Raw genomic sequence first — 18253 nt, 5'->3', positions numbered from 1 at the left:
GAAGTGCGGTGACAGGGGAAGAGGCTCCTTCCCTAAGCTCCTTAGTGGCTCTGTAGGAGCAGTGATTTTCAACCATTGTGCTGCAGCACACCAGTGCGCTGTGACAGGATCATAGGTGTGCTGCAAAAATTTTTAAAGATTATTAATTAAATATTTTAAGAGACATTCAGAGCACAGTAAGTATATTCATTTTTTACTCTTTTTCTTGATCAATATAATTTAAGTGTGCCACAAAAGTTTAACTATAGGTTCAAGTAGACTATGAGATAAAAAAGATTGAAAAACACTGCCTTAGAGGATGGCATATAACTTAGAGGACCTAATGCTCTAATAAAGATCTACCTAGTATCATAAAAAAGTCACTGCTTTTTTTCCCCCTAGTTGAACAAACAAAACCTATAGAGTTCACTATGTGCATGAATATGATAAAATCTTACCATGAGTGGCTCATACCTGTAATGCTTATACTTTGGGAGGCCACGGTGGGAGAATTGCTTGTGGCCAGGAGTAGTCTGGGTTAATGTAGTGAGGCCCTCTATTTCACAACAAACAAAAAAATTAGCTAGGCATGATGGTTGCACACCTGCAGTCCCAGCTCCCCCAAGAGGCTGAGGCGAGAGGATTGCTTGAGCCCAGGAATTGAAGGCTACAGTGAGCTATACCCACACCACTGCATTCCAGCCTGGGTGACAGAGTGAGACCCTGCCTCAAAAGTATATACATATATATATATATTTTTTTTTTTAATTATAAAAATGGACTCACATAAAAAAGCTCCAACAGATTGCAATTGGAGATTTTCTTTTTTAATCATTGTTTCTTCCCAGCTTTTATTACGAAAATTTTCAAAGTGTATGGAAAAGTTGAAGGAATTTAGTATATTCAACCATGAATTCTTTCCACACCCTGATTCAACAATAGTAAATATTTAGCCATATTTCTTTTCTATATATGTAACTTTTTCCAGAATTATTTGAAAGTAAATTTTAGACATTATGAAATGTCAGTATATATCTTACAAGAAAAAGAACATTCTTCCACTTAACCACAATTCTATTATTGTACCTAGAAATTTAACAATAATTTTTATCCACATCTATAATATTTCTATTTATTTTCTCCAAGATGCCATTTATAGCTGTCTGTTTCACACCAGGATCCCTCAGGTTGGATTATGGCCCACACCTACTCAAAGCCTGTGTCTCCTTGTTTAGGTCTCCTTAGTGTAGTTTACAACAGCCCCTGCCTTTTCTTCTTTTTAAAGACATTTTCTTTTTTGAAGACAACAGCTTGGTGTCTTACAGAATGTTTCATATCCTAGGTCTGATTGTTACCTTGTGATGTCGTTTAACTTGTTCCTCTGTCCCTTTTATTTCCTATAAAAAGGTCTATAGGCTTGATTCAATTCAGATTAAACATTTTAGGCAAGAATCTCTCATACTGAGGCTGTGATATACCATACATCACCTCAAGACGCAAGTGAGGTCAGCTTGTCCCCTGTTAGTATGTCTATTTTTTTTTTTTTTTAGACAAATTCTTACTCTGTTACCCTCAGTAGAGTACTGTGGCATCATAGCTCACAGCAACCTCAAACCCTTGGGCTCAAGTGATCCTCTTACCTCAGCCTCCCAAGTAGCTGGGACTATAGGCACCCACCACAATGATTGGCTATTTTTATTTTTTTTATTTTTTGAGACAGAGTCTCCCTATGTCACCCTCGGTAGAGTGCCATGGTGTCATACCTCACAGCAACCTCAGACTCTTGGACTTAAGCGATTCTCTTCAGCCTCCCAAGAGGCTGGGACTATAGGTGCCCACCACCCGGCTATTTTGTTGTTGTTGTCATTGTTGTTTAGCAGGCCTGGCCTGGGTTTGAACCCACCAGCCCTGGTGTATGTGGCTAGTGCCCTAACCACCGAACTACAGGCCCCAAGCCGTATTATTGTGAACTCAAAATTTTTAATTTATCCAATCTTTCAAAATGAATTACAGTCCTTATTTTTTTAGTGTTTGAATTATCCTGAATGTGGCCATGGGAGCCTCTTTGATCTGGCTTCTGTGGCTTTTGTCTTGTTGAGCATATCCCTATGTTATGGCACCAAAAAGGTGCCCAAGCCAGGTGTTGTGGTGCATGCCTGTAGACCCAGCAACTATGGAGGTTGAGGCAGGAGGATGCTTGAGGACAGGAGTTCAAGGCCAGCCTGGCCAACATAGTGAAATCCAGTCTCTAAATCAAAAAAGAAAATATAGAAAGTGCCCAAACAGCCCTGTGCTTTCCCCTCTTCAGACCTGGACTTTGCTTTTTCTGAGCAATTTATGAGGGTCTGAGGAAAAGCGAGACCCCCATCTCTAAAAATAGCTGATCGTTGTTGGGGGTGCCTATAGTCCCAGCTTCTTGGGAAGCTGAGGCAAGAGGATCGCTTGAAATATTTGTACACTTCTTTTTCCTCTCACCTTTCTTCTGATCAGTCCTTTGCTAATTAAAGAAAAAAAAACCCAAGATCAATGTCATGAGAGCCCTGCTCTCACATGGGGCTCACTGCCTGCTCACCACAGCCCCCCACACACACACCTTGGCCCTCCCCCACTGGCTCCACTTCCCTCTCCCCTGTGCAGAACTGAAGTATGGTTGACCTCTTGGCTCACATGAACTGAGTCTCTTTTATTTTCATTTCAAGATTCTGCTTTAAAAGGGCTCAACAAATTCAAATATATGTACCTCTGGGAAGATAAACTAATGCATTTGAAAGGCCGCCTGATTAGAAGTCAGGGTGTCGGGATTTAAGAAGTCTGGTGCCCTCTCAGTGCCTTGTCCTTATCTGCTCTCACCTCTTGGCTTCACGTGCTTCACGGGTGTGGTTGGAATAGCTGGGGAGGGCTGCAGTCCTCCAGGAAGACTGAGCTCACTGGAGTCCTTCTAGTCTGCTGTATCTAGCTGACCTGGGGAGGGATCTTCAGTGCCCTGAGGGCACCTTGACTTACTGGCTTCAGTCAGCACGTGTCCAACACACAGTGACCCCCCAAATCCTGACCAATATCTGTTTTTACCTGCTGTTTGATGCTATTAATATCTTTGCCACAGTCTGTATTGTTACTTTTGTTAAGAGTATATTTCTTTGCTTCTGTTTTACATCCTCCTGCTGGTCCTTATACTCAGTTTTCCCTTAATCTCTCAAGGAACAGATCCTTTCACTGTAACAAATGTAGGCCACACATTTCGATATGGAGAATCAGCTGTGGTCATCTAGCTGTGGTCATGGAATGCCACAAAATGCACATTTATGATCTTAGCAATTACACACTGGAGGGATTTCAGCACCATTTATAGCCATAAAATACATATTCTTAGAGCCTATCCCTGATGTCTGTGACTCAACAAATCTCAGCTACAGCCTGAGAAGCCTTTTCCAAAAGCCCTGGCAATTCTGAGGCCAGCCAGCTTTGGGAGCCAGTGATGCAGACCCCTGAGGGGGAGTGCCCTCTGTAACAGCTCCAGCAGGCAGTGTCACACCTCTGTTCTAGAATAGCTTTCATTGTGAGAAAGGACTGTCTCCTGCTGAGCTAAGTCGATGTCCTCAGCTGCATAGGATGAGCCTAACCTGCTAACTGGGTGCATCTCCTGAGAGACTCCCCTGAGAAATTTTGCCATCCTAGTCATGTTTCCTGCTCTCATCATTGTTACACACGGGTCTGGTCCCCTCACCATCAACAAAGGCAGGGTGGTATTGGGTTGTGTACAGCCCCATGTTGACATGCAGCAGGGCAAGGTCAAGGAATGGAAATGACTGTGAAAAACTCACCCTTCTCATGCTAATTCATACTTTATTTCTCTATTTCAGAAAAAAAAAGCTATTCTGGATGAGGTAAGCAAGGCTTATTTCACCAATTTCAAAATACCTGTTTACATTGTAGCAAAATAACTGAGGAAATGTTGAAAGATGCACCCAATGCTCATTCTCATGAACTCAAGGAGAGCCCAGCACTGAGTGTGAAGGGTGGAGGTAATAGAGATAGCAAGTTAATACCTGGATGGCTTCATGCTTTCATCTTCTCCACAGGCCTTTCCTGACCCTCAGGTCTGTGTCAAGCAGTCTGATGGGCACTGGGGACACAGACACAGGCACAGGTGGATACACAGGTGGACAGGTTATTATAGTCAGGGTGGCAGGTAGGTGGGAAACCACAGCACTGCAGGGGCTGCTGGCCCTGTGTATGAAGGGTAGGAGGACCCTGCCAGGGTGACATTCAAGCTGGGAATTGCAAACCAAGTAAGAACTCACTATACAAGAAGGAAGGGACAGAGCATCCCAGGCAGAATTGGTGGGAGAAGGAATACCAGGTCTGTGACAAGTGTGGGAGCGAGACTGGAATGGGAGTTAGACAGCAGGCAACTGGAGAAGAGCTAATGGAATTGTGAGTAGTGCAGTTCTAAGCCATGACCCTCTTTCAGTGAGGAGCTAAAAAGTAAAATCTTTATTCTGTTGGAGCCTTGGAGACCTCTTGTACTCCCCTCTTCTCTAGGGCTCCTCATCGGGACAGCAATGCATCTCCATTTGGACCCCTAGTCACTAAGAATCACTAAGGTGATTGCCAGGCTTCCCACTCTGCCTTCCTCTGTAACAGTGGATCTCAACCTTCCTAATGCCGCAGTGTATTTTCATTGTTACAAAGGGGTCACGACCCACAGGTTGAGAACCGCTGCTCTATAATCTCAGATTGTCTGAGGGGGGGCCTCAAGCATCTTCAGGCTTCTCTGGTACATCTGATATCAGCCGGGCTGAGAGCTCTGCCTCTGGATTGGGTTCCAATTCAGCAAGGCAGCCTGTCTCCAAACTCAATACTCTTTGGTTGAGACAACCAGTAAGCAAGTGTGGTCAGCTCACTGCAGGCCTCCATAGCCTGTGGTTGCAGTGAGGGAACATTGGTGCTTTATGTCCAAGTTATAGCAGCATGAGTGCCCTCCATAGGCAGGTTTCCAGCCGCCCACCTGGCCCACCACACTCCCTGACGTTTGCTGTGAATGTGCTGAGACCTCTGAGCCCATGTTGTGTGGGGCTTCAGGGATCTGTCCTCCCAAAGTGCTCAGAACTGAAAATCTGCTGCCAGGCTATGATGGCTTTAACCAGGGTTAGAGGAGGTCATCCCCTGAAATGCAAAGCAGTGACTTCAAAAGTTATGCATGCTTTCTTAAGAAAATATTTAAGTAGGATAAATAACTCCCTTATGATCATTTTAGAGATACTTCTCTATCCTGTTTGATTTTAGAAGATGTATATGGAAAGTAGAAACTGTTCCCACTTGGAGTAAATTGTCTCAACAAGGAAACATCACTATGTGTAAAATCAGACTAATATCATCAGCTAAATATGACTGTATTGACAGCTGACTCATGTATATTCCAAGACTCAGTTTACTGTGGCATCAGGTTTTTGTGCCCTTTTCTATCTAGAGGATTAGTTTATTTCCCACCAGAGAAGATTTGGAGTGAGTGAAAGAGAGAAAGGCTCTTACAGAGACTCATGTGATGGTGCGAGTAAGAGAAGTCTTATTCTGTTGCTGCAACTCTTCCCCCTGGAATCTCCTGAGTCTTACCTGCTACTGCCCAGGAAATTCACATCTGTTTTTCTCTTCCTTTCCCTGCTAGGCAGCTATGGTGCTTCAGGCAGCTTTCAAGGGACATCTGGCTCGAGTGAAGCTTTTAGCAAGCAAAGCATGTGACTCAGAGCCTCCCAGCACACCCAGCCTCCCAAATCAGGTAACCATGAGGTGGCTGGATACGGGCCTAGAGATTGTCTCTCCATTGCTCCTTCTCTTCAACTTCACTGACCAAGAAAGCACAGGGCACTTTTCAGCCTTCAAGTCTTCCCTTGCCCATTCAGTGTGCCTCACACTCCATCTTGTGCCCACACAGCCGAGCGGCTGCACCTCTGGGCAGGCCCTGGATGGATTTCACTATACAGACCAGATTGCTTTGAAAGGGCTAAAGGATCAGCATGTCTGTCTCACACTGAGGGCAGCTCCAAAACTAATGGAAGATGCTTTCCATGTCAGCCCCTCCTCTGTTAAAAAAAAAAAAAAGAAAAGAAAGGAAGTGTTTGCTTTAAGGATCTCTAGAATTTGAAACTTAAGAATGTGCAATCAGAAGGTTGCTTAGTGACCAGCAATAATGGAGGGTGGGGGTACCTGAAAAGGAAACTGTGGTCTGAGTGGCTCCCTCATGCCAAGAGGGCCACAAGGGGCCATACTCTGGGAGCTGGCAGAGTGCTGCCAAATGGTTCTCTTCCCTGCTATCGTTAAGCCCCAGAGTTCTCCCACGCCCCGCATTCTGAGCCCCATCGCCCAGACTGAGGGCAGCCCTGGACAAGAGGAGGCCATCACCGTTATCCAGTCTGTCCTCCGGGCACACCTAGCCCGGGCCAGTCACAGGTGAGTGAAGGTCACAGGCACAGCTCTGTTCTGAGTCACCGGGGAATACCAATACACGCTGTGTGGGAGGCTGCCCAACACAGCCTACAGCGCCAGGCATGGATGGGTAACATATGCTGCGTGAGCTTGAAAAATCCCACTGTAACATAGATGTGGAGTGGGCCATGAGTGCTGGTCCTCAGGAAGAGCCTTTTCTAGTCATTTCTCCATCCTTGGAGAAAACAAATAGAAGGGTTTAGATACCATGTAGTTCAGGTAGCCATCAGTTTGTGGACTGTCTGTTGGCTTATACTAATACATTGTTCCTTTTTAAAAAAGAATGTGATGTGATCCCAATGTTCAGTAAGATGTAGGTGTTGTCAGAGGCCTTCCCACACCAACATGTGCTAGTTCTAAATAGTAACACTCCTTCTGGAGCACCCAACATATTTGTTAGGACTCTCTTGGTTGCAACTATTAGAACCCCTTTAAGTCAACTTGAGCAAAGGCTAAAGTTTATAGTAAGATGAAGAGATGGTCTTGCAGAGTCCCAAGACAGGTTCCACCTTTCCCTGCCCAACCTCACTGCATGTTGGGCTTGTCTTCTTGCCACCAACTACTCTGTTTCTCAGCCTATATGGCAGAGGATTATAACACCTATCTCTTTTGACTCTGCAATTTCTCTCTGCATCTCATGGCCCTGATTCCATATGACCCGAGATGGGCCAAGGGCTCAGCTGAGTAGGGCAGCCCTCCCTGGGCAGTTGGCTATGGCCAAGTTACAGTACGATCTGTCACTGTGTCTCCTGGGAATGGAGCTGGCCTTACCTGGAGATGAAGGGAAAGGAAGCATTTGTGGCCAGCTTATGAAAACCATGGCAGCCCTACCTTAGCCTATGCCCTGAGATGGACAGAGGACATGTCTCTTCACAGTCAGCTGTTTCAGGACCCTGGGAACATCTGGTGAAGGGGCTGGCCTTAGGTTCGCTTTTGTTGAGATAGTTCTCCAGGCTAGTTGGAAGCCCATCCATAGGCCTCATAGAGGTTTGTTTTCTTTAAAGTAATAATCAGCTGGGGTTTTAACTTTTTTCCGGTACTACCAGTAAAAGAACCACCACCGCAGCTGGTACTAAGAGGAGACCAGCTTCAGCCACACCTAAGGAAACCTCCTCTCCACCCGTCCTTGCAGCTTCTCCTGGTAATTTCTTTCATTTTGATTCTGACATGAGGGACAGCTGGCCCTTTAAGGGTTAAGCCAAAAAAGTGGCCACTTTCCAGGAAGGTTAGGGCAGTGTAAGGATGTAAGGGAGGCTTGTTTCACCTGCAGCTGCCTCTGAACTCAGTAAAGCCAGGGATACCCTAGACCACATCTCCTTGTCTCAAAGGGTGCCTTGTCCCTAGAATTTTAAAGGAGAGGGAAAAGCCCCAAGGACTCTGTAGCTCGGCAGGCTGAAGACAGGTCTCTTGTCAGTGACCTCCTGGCCACACCATCTGAGCTTCACGGCCTTTGTTGCCTTTATTTTTTTCTCACCTCCTTCTGGCGCTGGATGGCTTCCCTCCCTCAGACCAGTGTTTCTCCCATTTGTTTATTTTTTAAGTAAAACTTTGCTTGTATTTTCCTTTTTGCCTCCTTAAAGTCCAGACACTGAGAGAAGGAATCCCTGGGACTGGCAGGGTGCTGACCCTAGTTGTGAGGTCCCTACTCCACCATGACACTGTGCATGATCCCTGGCAGGTCCCTGCCTTTCTCTGGGCCTCAGTCCTTTCATGTGCAAAGTGAGGAATGGGGCTAGACAGCTGGAAGGTCATTTTTGTCCTAAAAAAAAAAGAAAGAAAAAAACTATGATGCTCTGCATGGAGTGCAGATTCTTTTTATCTTTCACTGCAATCAGAAAGCCATTGGCAACAGCTGCTTTCTTTGATGCTTATGCTGCTAGAGATGAGTAAAAAGGCACTGTTTTTGAGATTTGGGACTGTCATTAGATGGAAAAATGTAGTCTTGAGATTTCAGGTGTGAATATGGCATGCAGGGGTGCCATGTTATCAGACCTCACATGGGTCAGTTTCAAATAGAGGACCTTTCTGTACTAAACCCTCATGCCACGAAGATGGAATTAGGGAATGACAGGTGAAGGTAGAGCATAGCAAGGAAGAACTATAAAAGGAAGTTATTTTTTCTGAACCAAAAAAATGTTAGGAGGAGAAAGACAGTGAGTGAAGTGTTATATAAATGGCTGCTTCAATTTTCATGTCCCTTTAGGGAAGGAGGAGAGCAAAGCCAGCAGCAGGGAGGCTGTGGAGGACGAGGACAGGCTAGGGGAGTCAGCAGCCCCAGGACCCTGCTCTGGTGAGTGTGGGAGCAATGGCAGGTGGAGACCTCGCCTTCCCAAGGAGTGACAGAAGAGTCAGGCATGCCATGACCCCTAGCCTGCCTCAGACCCCACAGACAAAATGCCCTTGGGGGAACCCTTTCTGTGTTGGGCATAACACTTTCCCTTCCCGGGGGGCCACAGGGAGCTGTGTTTTAGAGAATCAAGTCTTACTCAAGCTAAGAATCTTGTACCATTTTTGTCCTGGAAATCACATTTGAAACCACATTTTATCCATTTCAGTCTTTTTTTTTTTCTAGCGTTGTCAGAGCTAGAAAACTTTGAACTTTGATAGTCTCTCCAAAACCTCCATTTGTAAAGCTCAGCAAACAAAGATTTGCAGCTATGGGATTAAAGGGGGAAATGTGGAGACCAGTGAAGACTGTAAGGCAGTCAAGCTGCCCTCTACCTCTTGGGCTCCCCAAAATCCTGGTTCCTACTGTTATTACCAGACCCTGCATTTGATGACCTTTAGATTCAGAGTTAAAGTGTTTATTTATGCTGCCCTTTTCACCTCTTATTTAAATGTAAGTAATTTTAAAGGGGCAGATTCATCCTCCTGCCTAAAAGTATTCCCACGGAACACATCCAGGTATGCAGCTTTTATTGACCTAAGGAAACACGTCTATGTGAAATGTATAAATCAAACCCATATTTGAGCTGATTGTATTTTTAAAGTAAAAAATGAAGATAACCATCTTCTGATGTTTTTAATTTCATAAGTTCCCATGTTAATTTTTTTGAAAGTTACAGGGGAAAAAAACTGACGCAGTTACAGTATCTGTAGCATGGTCCTTCCGTTTTTAAAAAATCTTAACATCAGTGATTGTTACTTTTTTACATTCATCCTTTGAAGTAGTAGGAGTCAAGCTCTTCCCCAGGAGCTGTAGGCTGCCCCTTGGTCGGGGGTGGGGAGACCGTCCACAATAGCCATGTGGTGGCACCCAGTCCATATGTAGTCTTTAAGTGGCATCTCGTTCCCATGTAGATGTAGTTTGGGAAAGTTTAGATATATATGAAGAAAGTAGTATCATGGGGTGAATGGCCAGACAGTTCAAAAATTTTGCAATTGTCACTGGCATTGCTTTGCTCGTCCCACCTTCCCCACCCATGTAAGCATGGCATCTTCGAGCTGGGCACTTAATGCAGAGGCTGGCTCTGACATGCACAGGTGTCCCAGCCACCCACCCCAGCCCCATGCTCCTGGGATGCTGCTGTGAGAATGACTTATAGGGAATCTTCCTCACTGTTAGCAAATCTTTACCTTTTACAGGTTTTTTGTTTGTTTTACTTTTGGAAATACCCAAAATATTCAGAGTAGTGTTTGAAGACTAGGAAAAAATGAGAAGGCTTTCTGGCATGGTATGTAAGTTGATACTAAAGGTCTGGCCCATAGCTTTTACTTCTGGATATGGCCTCCGTCTCTTCTGCTGGGGAAGGGCAGACAGTGTGAGTGTGTCCGTGGCTGGTGGCCCTGAGAATGGCTTCCAGCCTGGGTGGTCGTGTGGCTGACCTCCCCCATGTGGTTTGTTTCAGCAGTGCCCTCTCCCTCTCGACCCCTGGTGCCTCCACCTGTGGATGACGTCAACTCTGATGACTCGGATGATGTGGTCATCGCCCCGCCTCTGCCCGTGAGGAAGAGCTCCTCCCTGATCTAGGTCCCCAGTCATCATTTCCACACAGCCATGGCTGTTGGGAGTAGGTTAGGGTTAAAAGGATAAAGCCTGTTCTAGAGGACAGACGTAACTAAAATTGGAAAGATAATTTATCTTGTTAGGAAAAGAACAATACCTACTTAACACCTCAACATCTGCATCAGTTTTTCTCTTTCTTTTATGTTTTTGTTTGTTTAAGGAATCCTGAATGGCTTTATCTTATTCTTTAGGGAGTACCAAGTGATCACATCCCTCTCTCATCTCTGGCTGTGGTTCAGAGGAGCTTTTTCAGTACCAGCAAACACATCTACCCTGAATTGTGGGGGCAGCCAGGGAGCTCTGCAAAGACATACTCTCTTAAAGTGAATTACAGCCTGCCTATCACCTGTGAGGAGCTGCCTTATCAGGAGCCAGCACCACACCAGCCTCCTCATCCTCTGCCAGCATCTGCTCCAACCTTGGCCTCTAGTAGGCCAAGCAGATGTGCCCTGCTGTGCCCTTTGAAAGAACGGGCCATGAGACAGGCTAACCCCATCTCTGCAACAAAATTCAGCCTTCTAAAGGCTCAAGATACCCAGGTTCCCAGATGAGCTCTTATTCCACCAGCCCCTCCACCTTAACACACAGTGCTTTTCTCTGTCATCCCCAACCCCTGGAGCATAGCTAGGAAGGAGTTTGGGTGGAATTTTGTCACTGGGTAGACTCAGATTTTAAAAATTCAAGATTATAATCATAGAACATAGAACAGCATCACACTTGCCTTTGAAAAAAAACATCAGGGGAAAGATTGTTCCCAAGCAGGTGACAGGTACCTCAGCCTCTGTGGGTCCCCATGGGGAGGAAGAGGAGAGAAAGGCAGGGAGACTAGCTGTCACTTCAAGGGAGAACAAAGCCTCACTATGGTGGCACACTTCATTCTGTGTCTCAAAACAGTCCCTCAGATCCTTGATGTGTGGTGGCCTCTGTACAGGCCATAGGCTCCACACTGGGCATGCTGAACCCTTCCAAAGCTGGCAGCTGGAGCTGTTTGCAGTGGAGTTCCTATTAGGAGCTCACAGTTTTGGTCTCTTGCCTGTTTGTGAGATTAGCCCTTGCTGGTGAGTAAAAGTGAAGAGCCTAGACTTGGGCAGGACTTCAGGGGTAAGTAGACTCCCGTCCAGCCCAAGTCTGGTATCTAAATTTCCTCTGCAGAATTCCTGCCAGGTTAGACCAGCTCTCAGCTTGAGCCACTCAGGACCTGAGAGCCCCTTCTCTCCCATGCCAGGTTGTCCATCTTAAGAGAGAGCTGACATCAGAAAGTTCTTCCATAGACTGAACTGATGGATTGTTCCGAGGGTGCTGCCCACCCTCAGGATTCCCCTCTTCCCCAGCAGAACTCCTGATCCTCTTCCACATGGTAGGTTTCTGATGTCAACCTCAGGGGACATCAGGCTGAGCTTGAGACCTGCACAGTGTTCAGAGGTAGTTGCTCCTGCACAGTGAGGCCCTGGCCAGGAGAGAAGAGCTTGGCATTGTCCACTTGTCAAGTAGGAAAATGCAGGATTGCCCCCGCCCAGCCCTGTCATCACTCATTCACTCTCAGATTGGGCCATGCAAAGCAGGACTTGCATGGCCCTACAGTCCATTGCCTAGCCCCTTTCTCCACTTAGGATGTTCATACAATAGGTAGAAAAAAATTCAGCCAAGGGCTTGGCTTGTTTAATTTTTTTTCTTTATTTGAACTGTAAGCTGCCAAATCAATTTCTTTTTTCTTTTTTCTTTTTTTTTTTTTTCCTACCAAACTAATGGGTAACCTGACTGAATTCCTAACCTTCATTCTATCCATGTGGGTCTGTTCCCCCACCCACTCCTTGTTGCCAGGCTGAAGGATACAGGTCTGTAAGAGCTAGTCTAGCCATGAAGCACCAAGGAGGTAACAGGTTCCTGCATGTTTTAGGAGGAGTCATTGATTCTGTCCCTCCTTCTCCCTCATTTTCACATCCATGTGCTCACTCTTAGAAACTAGTGGCCTAGAGTTCTACCCATTGAGGGATTAGTTTACCATCAAGGATATCCCTGCTTGAGGAGAGGATGCTGGGGAAGGAGACCCTGGAGCGGGATGGTGTCTTGAGGGCCTTTCTGTGCACATAATGGTAGGGGCTTGGTGAGTGAGCAGAGCTGAGAACAAGGTCAAAGTCAGCCAATGCACTTGACTTCACCAAGAAAAGAGAATTGTAAATATAAGAATTTCCTGTTTGTCCTCCTTTGGTGCAGCACTGTTGATCTATTAGCAAACATTCTGTCTTGAAGCTACCTCAGTAAATAACAATAGCTCAAGCCTGTGTCTTCAGCTGATATTGAATGTCCAGTGCTGGTCACCAGGCTCTTTGCTGGGGCAGCCTGTAGGGCTGCTGTGTGATCCCCTAACACTGCATGGTTTTGTTCCCTGGGGCAAGCATCAGGGATAGGCATGCTTGCAGAGAACCCCGGGGGACTCTCCCTTCCTGTTTTGGTGCTACTCTGTAGGACAGGCCCCTTTTTCCTGAGCTTGGTCATAGAGGAGCAGGTCCCCCATACCAGGCCAGCTTGCTGGAGCCATGGGTGAGGCCAAGGCTACTGGAGCCAGGGTGGGGCCTACAAAGGTAGCAAGGTAACCCTGTGGGAGAGTGGATGAGCTGAGTTTGGGAGACAGACCTCAACTTCAGTGTTAAATGCCAAAGCAGATCTGTTAAGTGCCAAAGTATATTTATGCACTTCTGGGTAGAGATTAAGTGGTACATGTTGCTCACTCTGCCCTGATTTTCACTGCCACATCACCTTGAATTTAAGAAGGGTAACAAAACTTCGCCTGTTATTAGGGGCTGTTAGGTAGTCCAGCTTTAAAAAAAAAAAAAACCATATTCTATCCATCCCATGCCCAGTAAACAAGCAGTCACAGAAGATGTGAAAATCTCCCTGGACCTGGCCCCACTGCATTGGCAGCAGCCCCACCTGTTCACTGGGCGCTGCTGAAGTTGGTCTCTGTGAAGGAGTGGTGGCTGCAGGTACACCTGACCAGATGTGTATAGAGGCTTGTCCTGTCTGCCCACTGCTCTTCCAGCAGGCACTGTCTGGAGGTCTCCAGGTCTCCTGTATGGGCACAGCCCATACAGGCCCTTTGTAGGATGCTGTTCACCCAGTGTATTCTGCTCCAGTACAGGGAGAAAGAGGATACCCAGGTTCAGAACAGACTCTTCTGTCACTCTACTGAAGATGCCAGGCAATGCCGCTACCCCCAGTATCCCTTGGTCACATTGCCCACCAGTGCAGCTGAGGAGAAAATGCTGGGAGAGGCTGAGACCCCCAGGCCACTGAAAAAAGCAAGGAGGCAGAATGTGGTGTGCATGCTGGGCCACAAAGCAGGTGGCAGGTGCCTTTCTATGGAGCTCTGCAGCAAGTTTCTGGGCAGCATGAACCCAGAGAGAAGTATGCCAACCCTTGGCTGGTGGGGACAGGGCTTGAGTGGCCTACTGGGGCAAGAGGAGCAAAGAAAACTGGCAGGACCCTAGTCAGTCCCCCAGGCCTCCAATGGTGACCTGCCTTGGAGATGAGGAGGCAGAGCCAACCAGGGCTGAATTCTGACCTACAGGGCAGCTTGCTGTGGTAAGGGCTTTTATTTCCTCTTTGTGTATTAGGGAGGGACTCTGTGAAACAGGCAATGGCCCTGCCCACGTGCACTGGCAGGGTTCTGTCTGATGAATGTCTATTTAGGTCTCCTGAAAGGGAAGTAAGAACTGTGCTCTCCATCCCTCAGATGAATCAGAAACCTTCTTTGCAAAAAGACCGATTGAATTAGGAAAAGATAGACCATCCTAGTTGAGATCTACCAAGATAAGTACAGCAGAACGTTGGGTCATTTTTCAGAAATAAATAGCTTCTGGGAAAAGCACCAAGCACCTGTGGCTCAGTGGGTAGGGTGCCAGCCCCATATACCGAGGGTGGCGGGTTCAAACCTGGCCCTGGCCCTGGTCAAACTGCAACAAAAAAATTGCTGGCGCCTGTAGTCCCAGCTACTCGGGAGGCTGAGGCAAGATAATCGCCTAAGCCCAGGAGTTGGAGGTTGCTGTGAGCTGTGTGATGCCACAGCACTCTACCAAGGGCAATAGAGTGAGGCTCTGTCTCTACAAAAAAGAAAAACCTTCAAGATCCGAATAAAAACTTTATTACAACCTGTCTTAACGAATTGCAAAATCCCTTTTTGGTTTTGGAAGCAGCGTTTGCTCTCATGTGGTTCAGAGTGTCTTTGCTATGGATTGGGCCAGCTCTGCATTCCCAAGGGCCTGCTGGCAGCCACGAACCATGCCAGCTACCCCGTCTGGTACAGACCATGACTGGGTAAGCATCCTTGAAAGCAAGAGAAATTACATCTGGAATCTGAAATGGGAAACTATCAAGATGGGTTAGGAGAAGAAACAGTAAATCTACTGGTCTTTTTTATTTAGCATTCTAATTTTATACACAATTTATACATGAAGCTTTTGGAAGGTGTGAGATTTTCATTTCTACACTACTCATTATTGGCCGTTGTAAGTAGAAAGTTGTTTTGCAGGGTATTTTTCCCCACTGCCCTGCAGAGCCTTCCCTTTTAATCACCTCCAGGGGTGCTCTTGCAGTAGTTCTTGGTACGCAAGCACTGAGTGCACTTTAGCTACTTCAAAATCCCAGTTTTCTTGGGCTTCTGGCATTTTATTTTGGTTGCAGCACAGGCTTGGAGATTGACAGGCAGCTAGAGGGAAGAGATCCCACCTCCAGTTCCTTGCCATGCGTGAATTCTGGTGCATATGTCGACACCCAGGCCCTCTTCAAATTTCTGTTCCTTGGACACACTTGAAGACTTGAGCACCGAGAAACAAAAATGTATGTGTGTGAAGATATCTTCACATTCTATTTAATTTTTATTTCAGGAGCAGGGAAGGAGTAATTTACTTAGAAATCAAACACAGATGGCAATGACAAAAAAAATGGTGTTGATATCTGGGCTTGTTTTCCAATATTTTATAGCACAGAACAAGGTGCATCTGTGGCTATTTCTGTGTGGCTGCCTGCCCTGGACTGCCTTGCTCAGGTCAAGTTTGTCTGAAGTTCTTACATGTGGGCTCTGGCATTTTCCTGAGCCCATCCTCATATCCTGATCACCTGTGTGTCTTATTGGCAGATGGTTCATTTGGAAACTTGTGCTTTGCATAGATGCTGGTATGGCCTTAAGGGGCTCATGACAGTGGAGAGCACAGTCCACCAGATGACCCCAGCCACAAGTCTGCTACCACTAGCTGCCAACCTCCTCGTGGGGCTCAGATCTAAGAGCAGAGGAGGCAGCCACGGGGGCTTCTCAGCTGTAACTGGCGAGAGGAGAAGAGAGGAGGTCCAACATCGGGCCTCCACCCAGCCTTAGCTCAAGGTATATACACGCACATATGCAGAGACATACAGATAGAGTCCCTTCCCCCAAATCCTGCCAGTGGATTTTGGTGCTCTTGAGCATTCTCAGTTGACAGGCATAGCCAGCTTGGCCTGGAAGGAGCACCTGGGCCTCCTTAAAGACCGCTGAGAGCTACCCCAGGTCCTTGCCAAGACGATTTTAAATATGAAATTCCTCCAGGGTCCCTGGGGGACGGAGAAAAAAAAAGTATCTGAATCCCTCCCTTTTAGCACTGCTGTTGGGTTCAGAATATGAATGAGGAGGCTGAGGCACAGGTTGGCGCATCTGCGTGGGAGCGAGCTTGTGGCCCTCGGCCAGCACCTTCTCATTGGCTCCTAGTGAGTGCCAGGCCCATTCAATGTTGCCTGCCTAAGGAACCTGGGGGAAGTTTCCATGGTGCTGTGGCCCTTTCTGAATAAGAGGAGGGAATGTCCCTGAGCAATTCATTAATTAAGACCCAAGCCTGAGATTCAGAGGAGTACAGTGTTGTCCCGGTGCTCCCGTGGCTGCCACCCACAAGGCCTGGGCTGGGGCTTACTTCCTCCCAGCCCTTCCTGTTCAGGCCTGGCTTCCAGAGCAATGAAAGCAGAGAGTGGGCGAGTGGGTGGGCAGAGGGCACAGCTCACATAAAATGCAAAAGGGGCCTGCTCCCTGCTGTCAACAGCCTCACCCACCCCGTCCCTTCTCAGGCTTCCTTCCTAGCCCCTGCCTGCACCTGGACTTGATCCAGCTCCTTCTCTGTAGCCACTCATCACTCACCTCTCTGTTTCAGGGATTTTTCTCTTCCTTTTCTCCCTCTGGCCCTGAGGTCCTTATTCTGCCTCTGTTAAGTGTGGTGTCCCCAGGAGTCCATCCTCATTGCCCTCACCTGCCATGTCTCATACGCCTCTAACTCAGCTTATCCAGGTACCCTCAACTCTGCTCCCTGTCCAGTAATGACATCACAAGCCACATGGTTGTCACCAACTCCCCCACCTGCTCAGTATAGCAGTCACCAGCACCCACTGGGGTTATATCCTCAGCAGCCCTACTCTGCTGCCATGTCTGCAGCAAGGCTGCATGACTCAGCCTGGCAAAACACAACTCCTGAATGTGCCATACCATTGCACACAACACACACACAAAAACACAAGTGCAAACATACATGCAGATACATGCATGCACACACACGCTCAAACACAATGCAAGCATACACAAAACACATGCATAAACATCCACGCACAAGTGACATACACGTAGATGTGCACTGCAAGCACATGTACACAACATGCAAATACATGCACATGTGCAAACTTGCAGGCACTCAAAACCCATGCACACACAAACCCACATACAGTTATGCACAAACACGTGTACACACACCCTTTCAGTGCCAGCCAGCTTGAGTTATATGAGGCTCTTTCACTTGTCTAAAGAGGAGACAGAAAAAAGAAATCATGTCTGGCCAACTTGAAAATGTGGAATTTTTATAAGTGTGTATGAAATTGTCAAATGCCAACTTACTAATAATTAATTTGTTAATTTGGTCATCCATCAGACATATTTAAAATCATATCTAAAATAAGACATTGATCTAGAAATACTCCACGGTTGGAGCTCTGGAGCACCTGCTCCATACATTTACACTTTTGTCACTACATTTTGAGTTCTCTAAAGCAGTTTCCAGTACTTGTCATCTCAGCTTCCCTCTAAGCTGTTTGAGACCCCGATGGTAATTTAAAAGCCTGTATGGGACACACTGTTGTTGGAACATTGGTGGTGCTGGTCGTGATGTTACGGTCACATCTCCACAACATCACCACTGGCTATATTTTTAGTAACTTTTTAAAGGCTGTTTCACAGGGACACCCAGGGCTCACAAATGTGAGGGTGTGCCCCTGGAAAAAGAACTAATCTGAGTTGAGTTTACTTCTATCTTTCCAGGAGACCTCTGTAACATTGCTTCTGGCATTCAGGCTCAGTCCCCAGACATACCATGGCTGTCAAAATAAACTGGAAACCTCACTCTATATAATACTTTCTAAGGACTTAAGAAGGCCGATCTCTCCTTTCTGAAGGATAATTTTTTGAGGGAAAATCTTCCCCTTATATTTGAACCATCCCAGAAGGAAGCAGAGCCTTGCACAACCCTTGGCTTTGGCCTGCCAGACCCAAAAACCAGCTCACAGCTTCTGCCCCCCCCCCTTGCCCACTCCCAAGATCACGGCCACCCTTTCCTGCCACCGTAGGGGTTTCCACTCTCCCACTGTTTCCTTCACACACTCCACTAGTTCTTTCCTGCTGACCATTTCCTTTTCAAAATGATACTTTTAATTAAAAAAAAAAAAAAAAAGCCAGGCTCAGTGTTTCACACCTGTAATCCTGTCACTCTGGGAGGCCAAGGCAGG

General features: G+C 46.7%; 1 protein-coding gene across 17 annotated transcripts in view; it reads left to right on the top strand.

Annotated features, from left to right (window-relative positions):
* IQCE (IQ motif containing E) overlaps positions 1-18253 on the top strand; it is an 80867-nt gene that overhangs the window by 54855 nt on the left and 7759 nt on the right. For 6 of the 17 annotated variants that reach the window (XM_053555744.1, XM_053555743.1, XM_053555741.1 and 3 more), the window contains 7 exons: positions 3840-3863; positions 5645-5755; positions 6299-6426; positions 7509-7603; positions 8666-8752; positions 10311-10405; positions 10660-15845. In XM_053555744.1, the coding sequence (XP_053411719.1) occupies positions 3840-3863; positions 5645-5755; positions 6299-6426; positions 7509-7603; positions 8666-8752; positions 10311-10405; positions 10660-11019 (900 nt within the window). In that variant the 3' untranslated portion in view covers positions 11020-15845. Of the gene's footprint in view, positions 1-3839; positions 3864-5644; positions 5756-6298; positions 6427-7508; positions 7604-8665; positions 8753-10310; positions 15846-18253 lie in introns of those variants that run through there. The other 11 variants (XM_053555739.1, XM_053555738.1, XM_053555736.1 and 8 more) reach the window with 10 other exon arrangements.

This window comes from Nycticebus coucang, chromosome 12, assembly GCF_027406575.1.
Source record: "Nycticebus coucang isolate mNycCou1 chromosome 12, mNycCou1.pri, whole genome shotgun sequence".
Lineage (NCBI taxonomy): Eukaryota > Metazoa > Chordata > Mammalia > Primates > Lorisidae > Nycticebus > Nycticebus coucang.
This window is presented reverse-complemented; position numbering and strand designations above follow the sequence as displayed.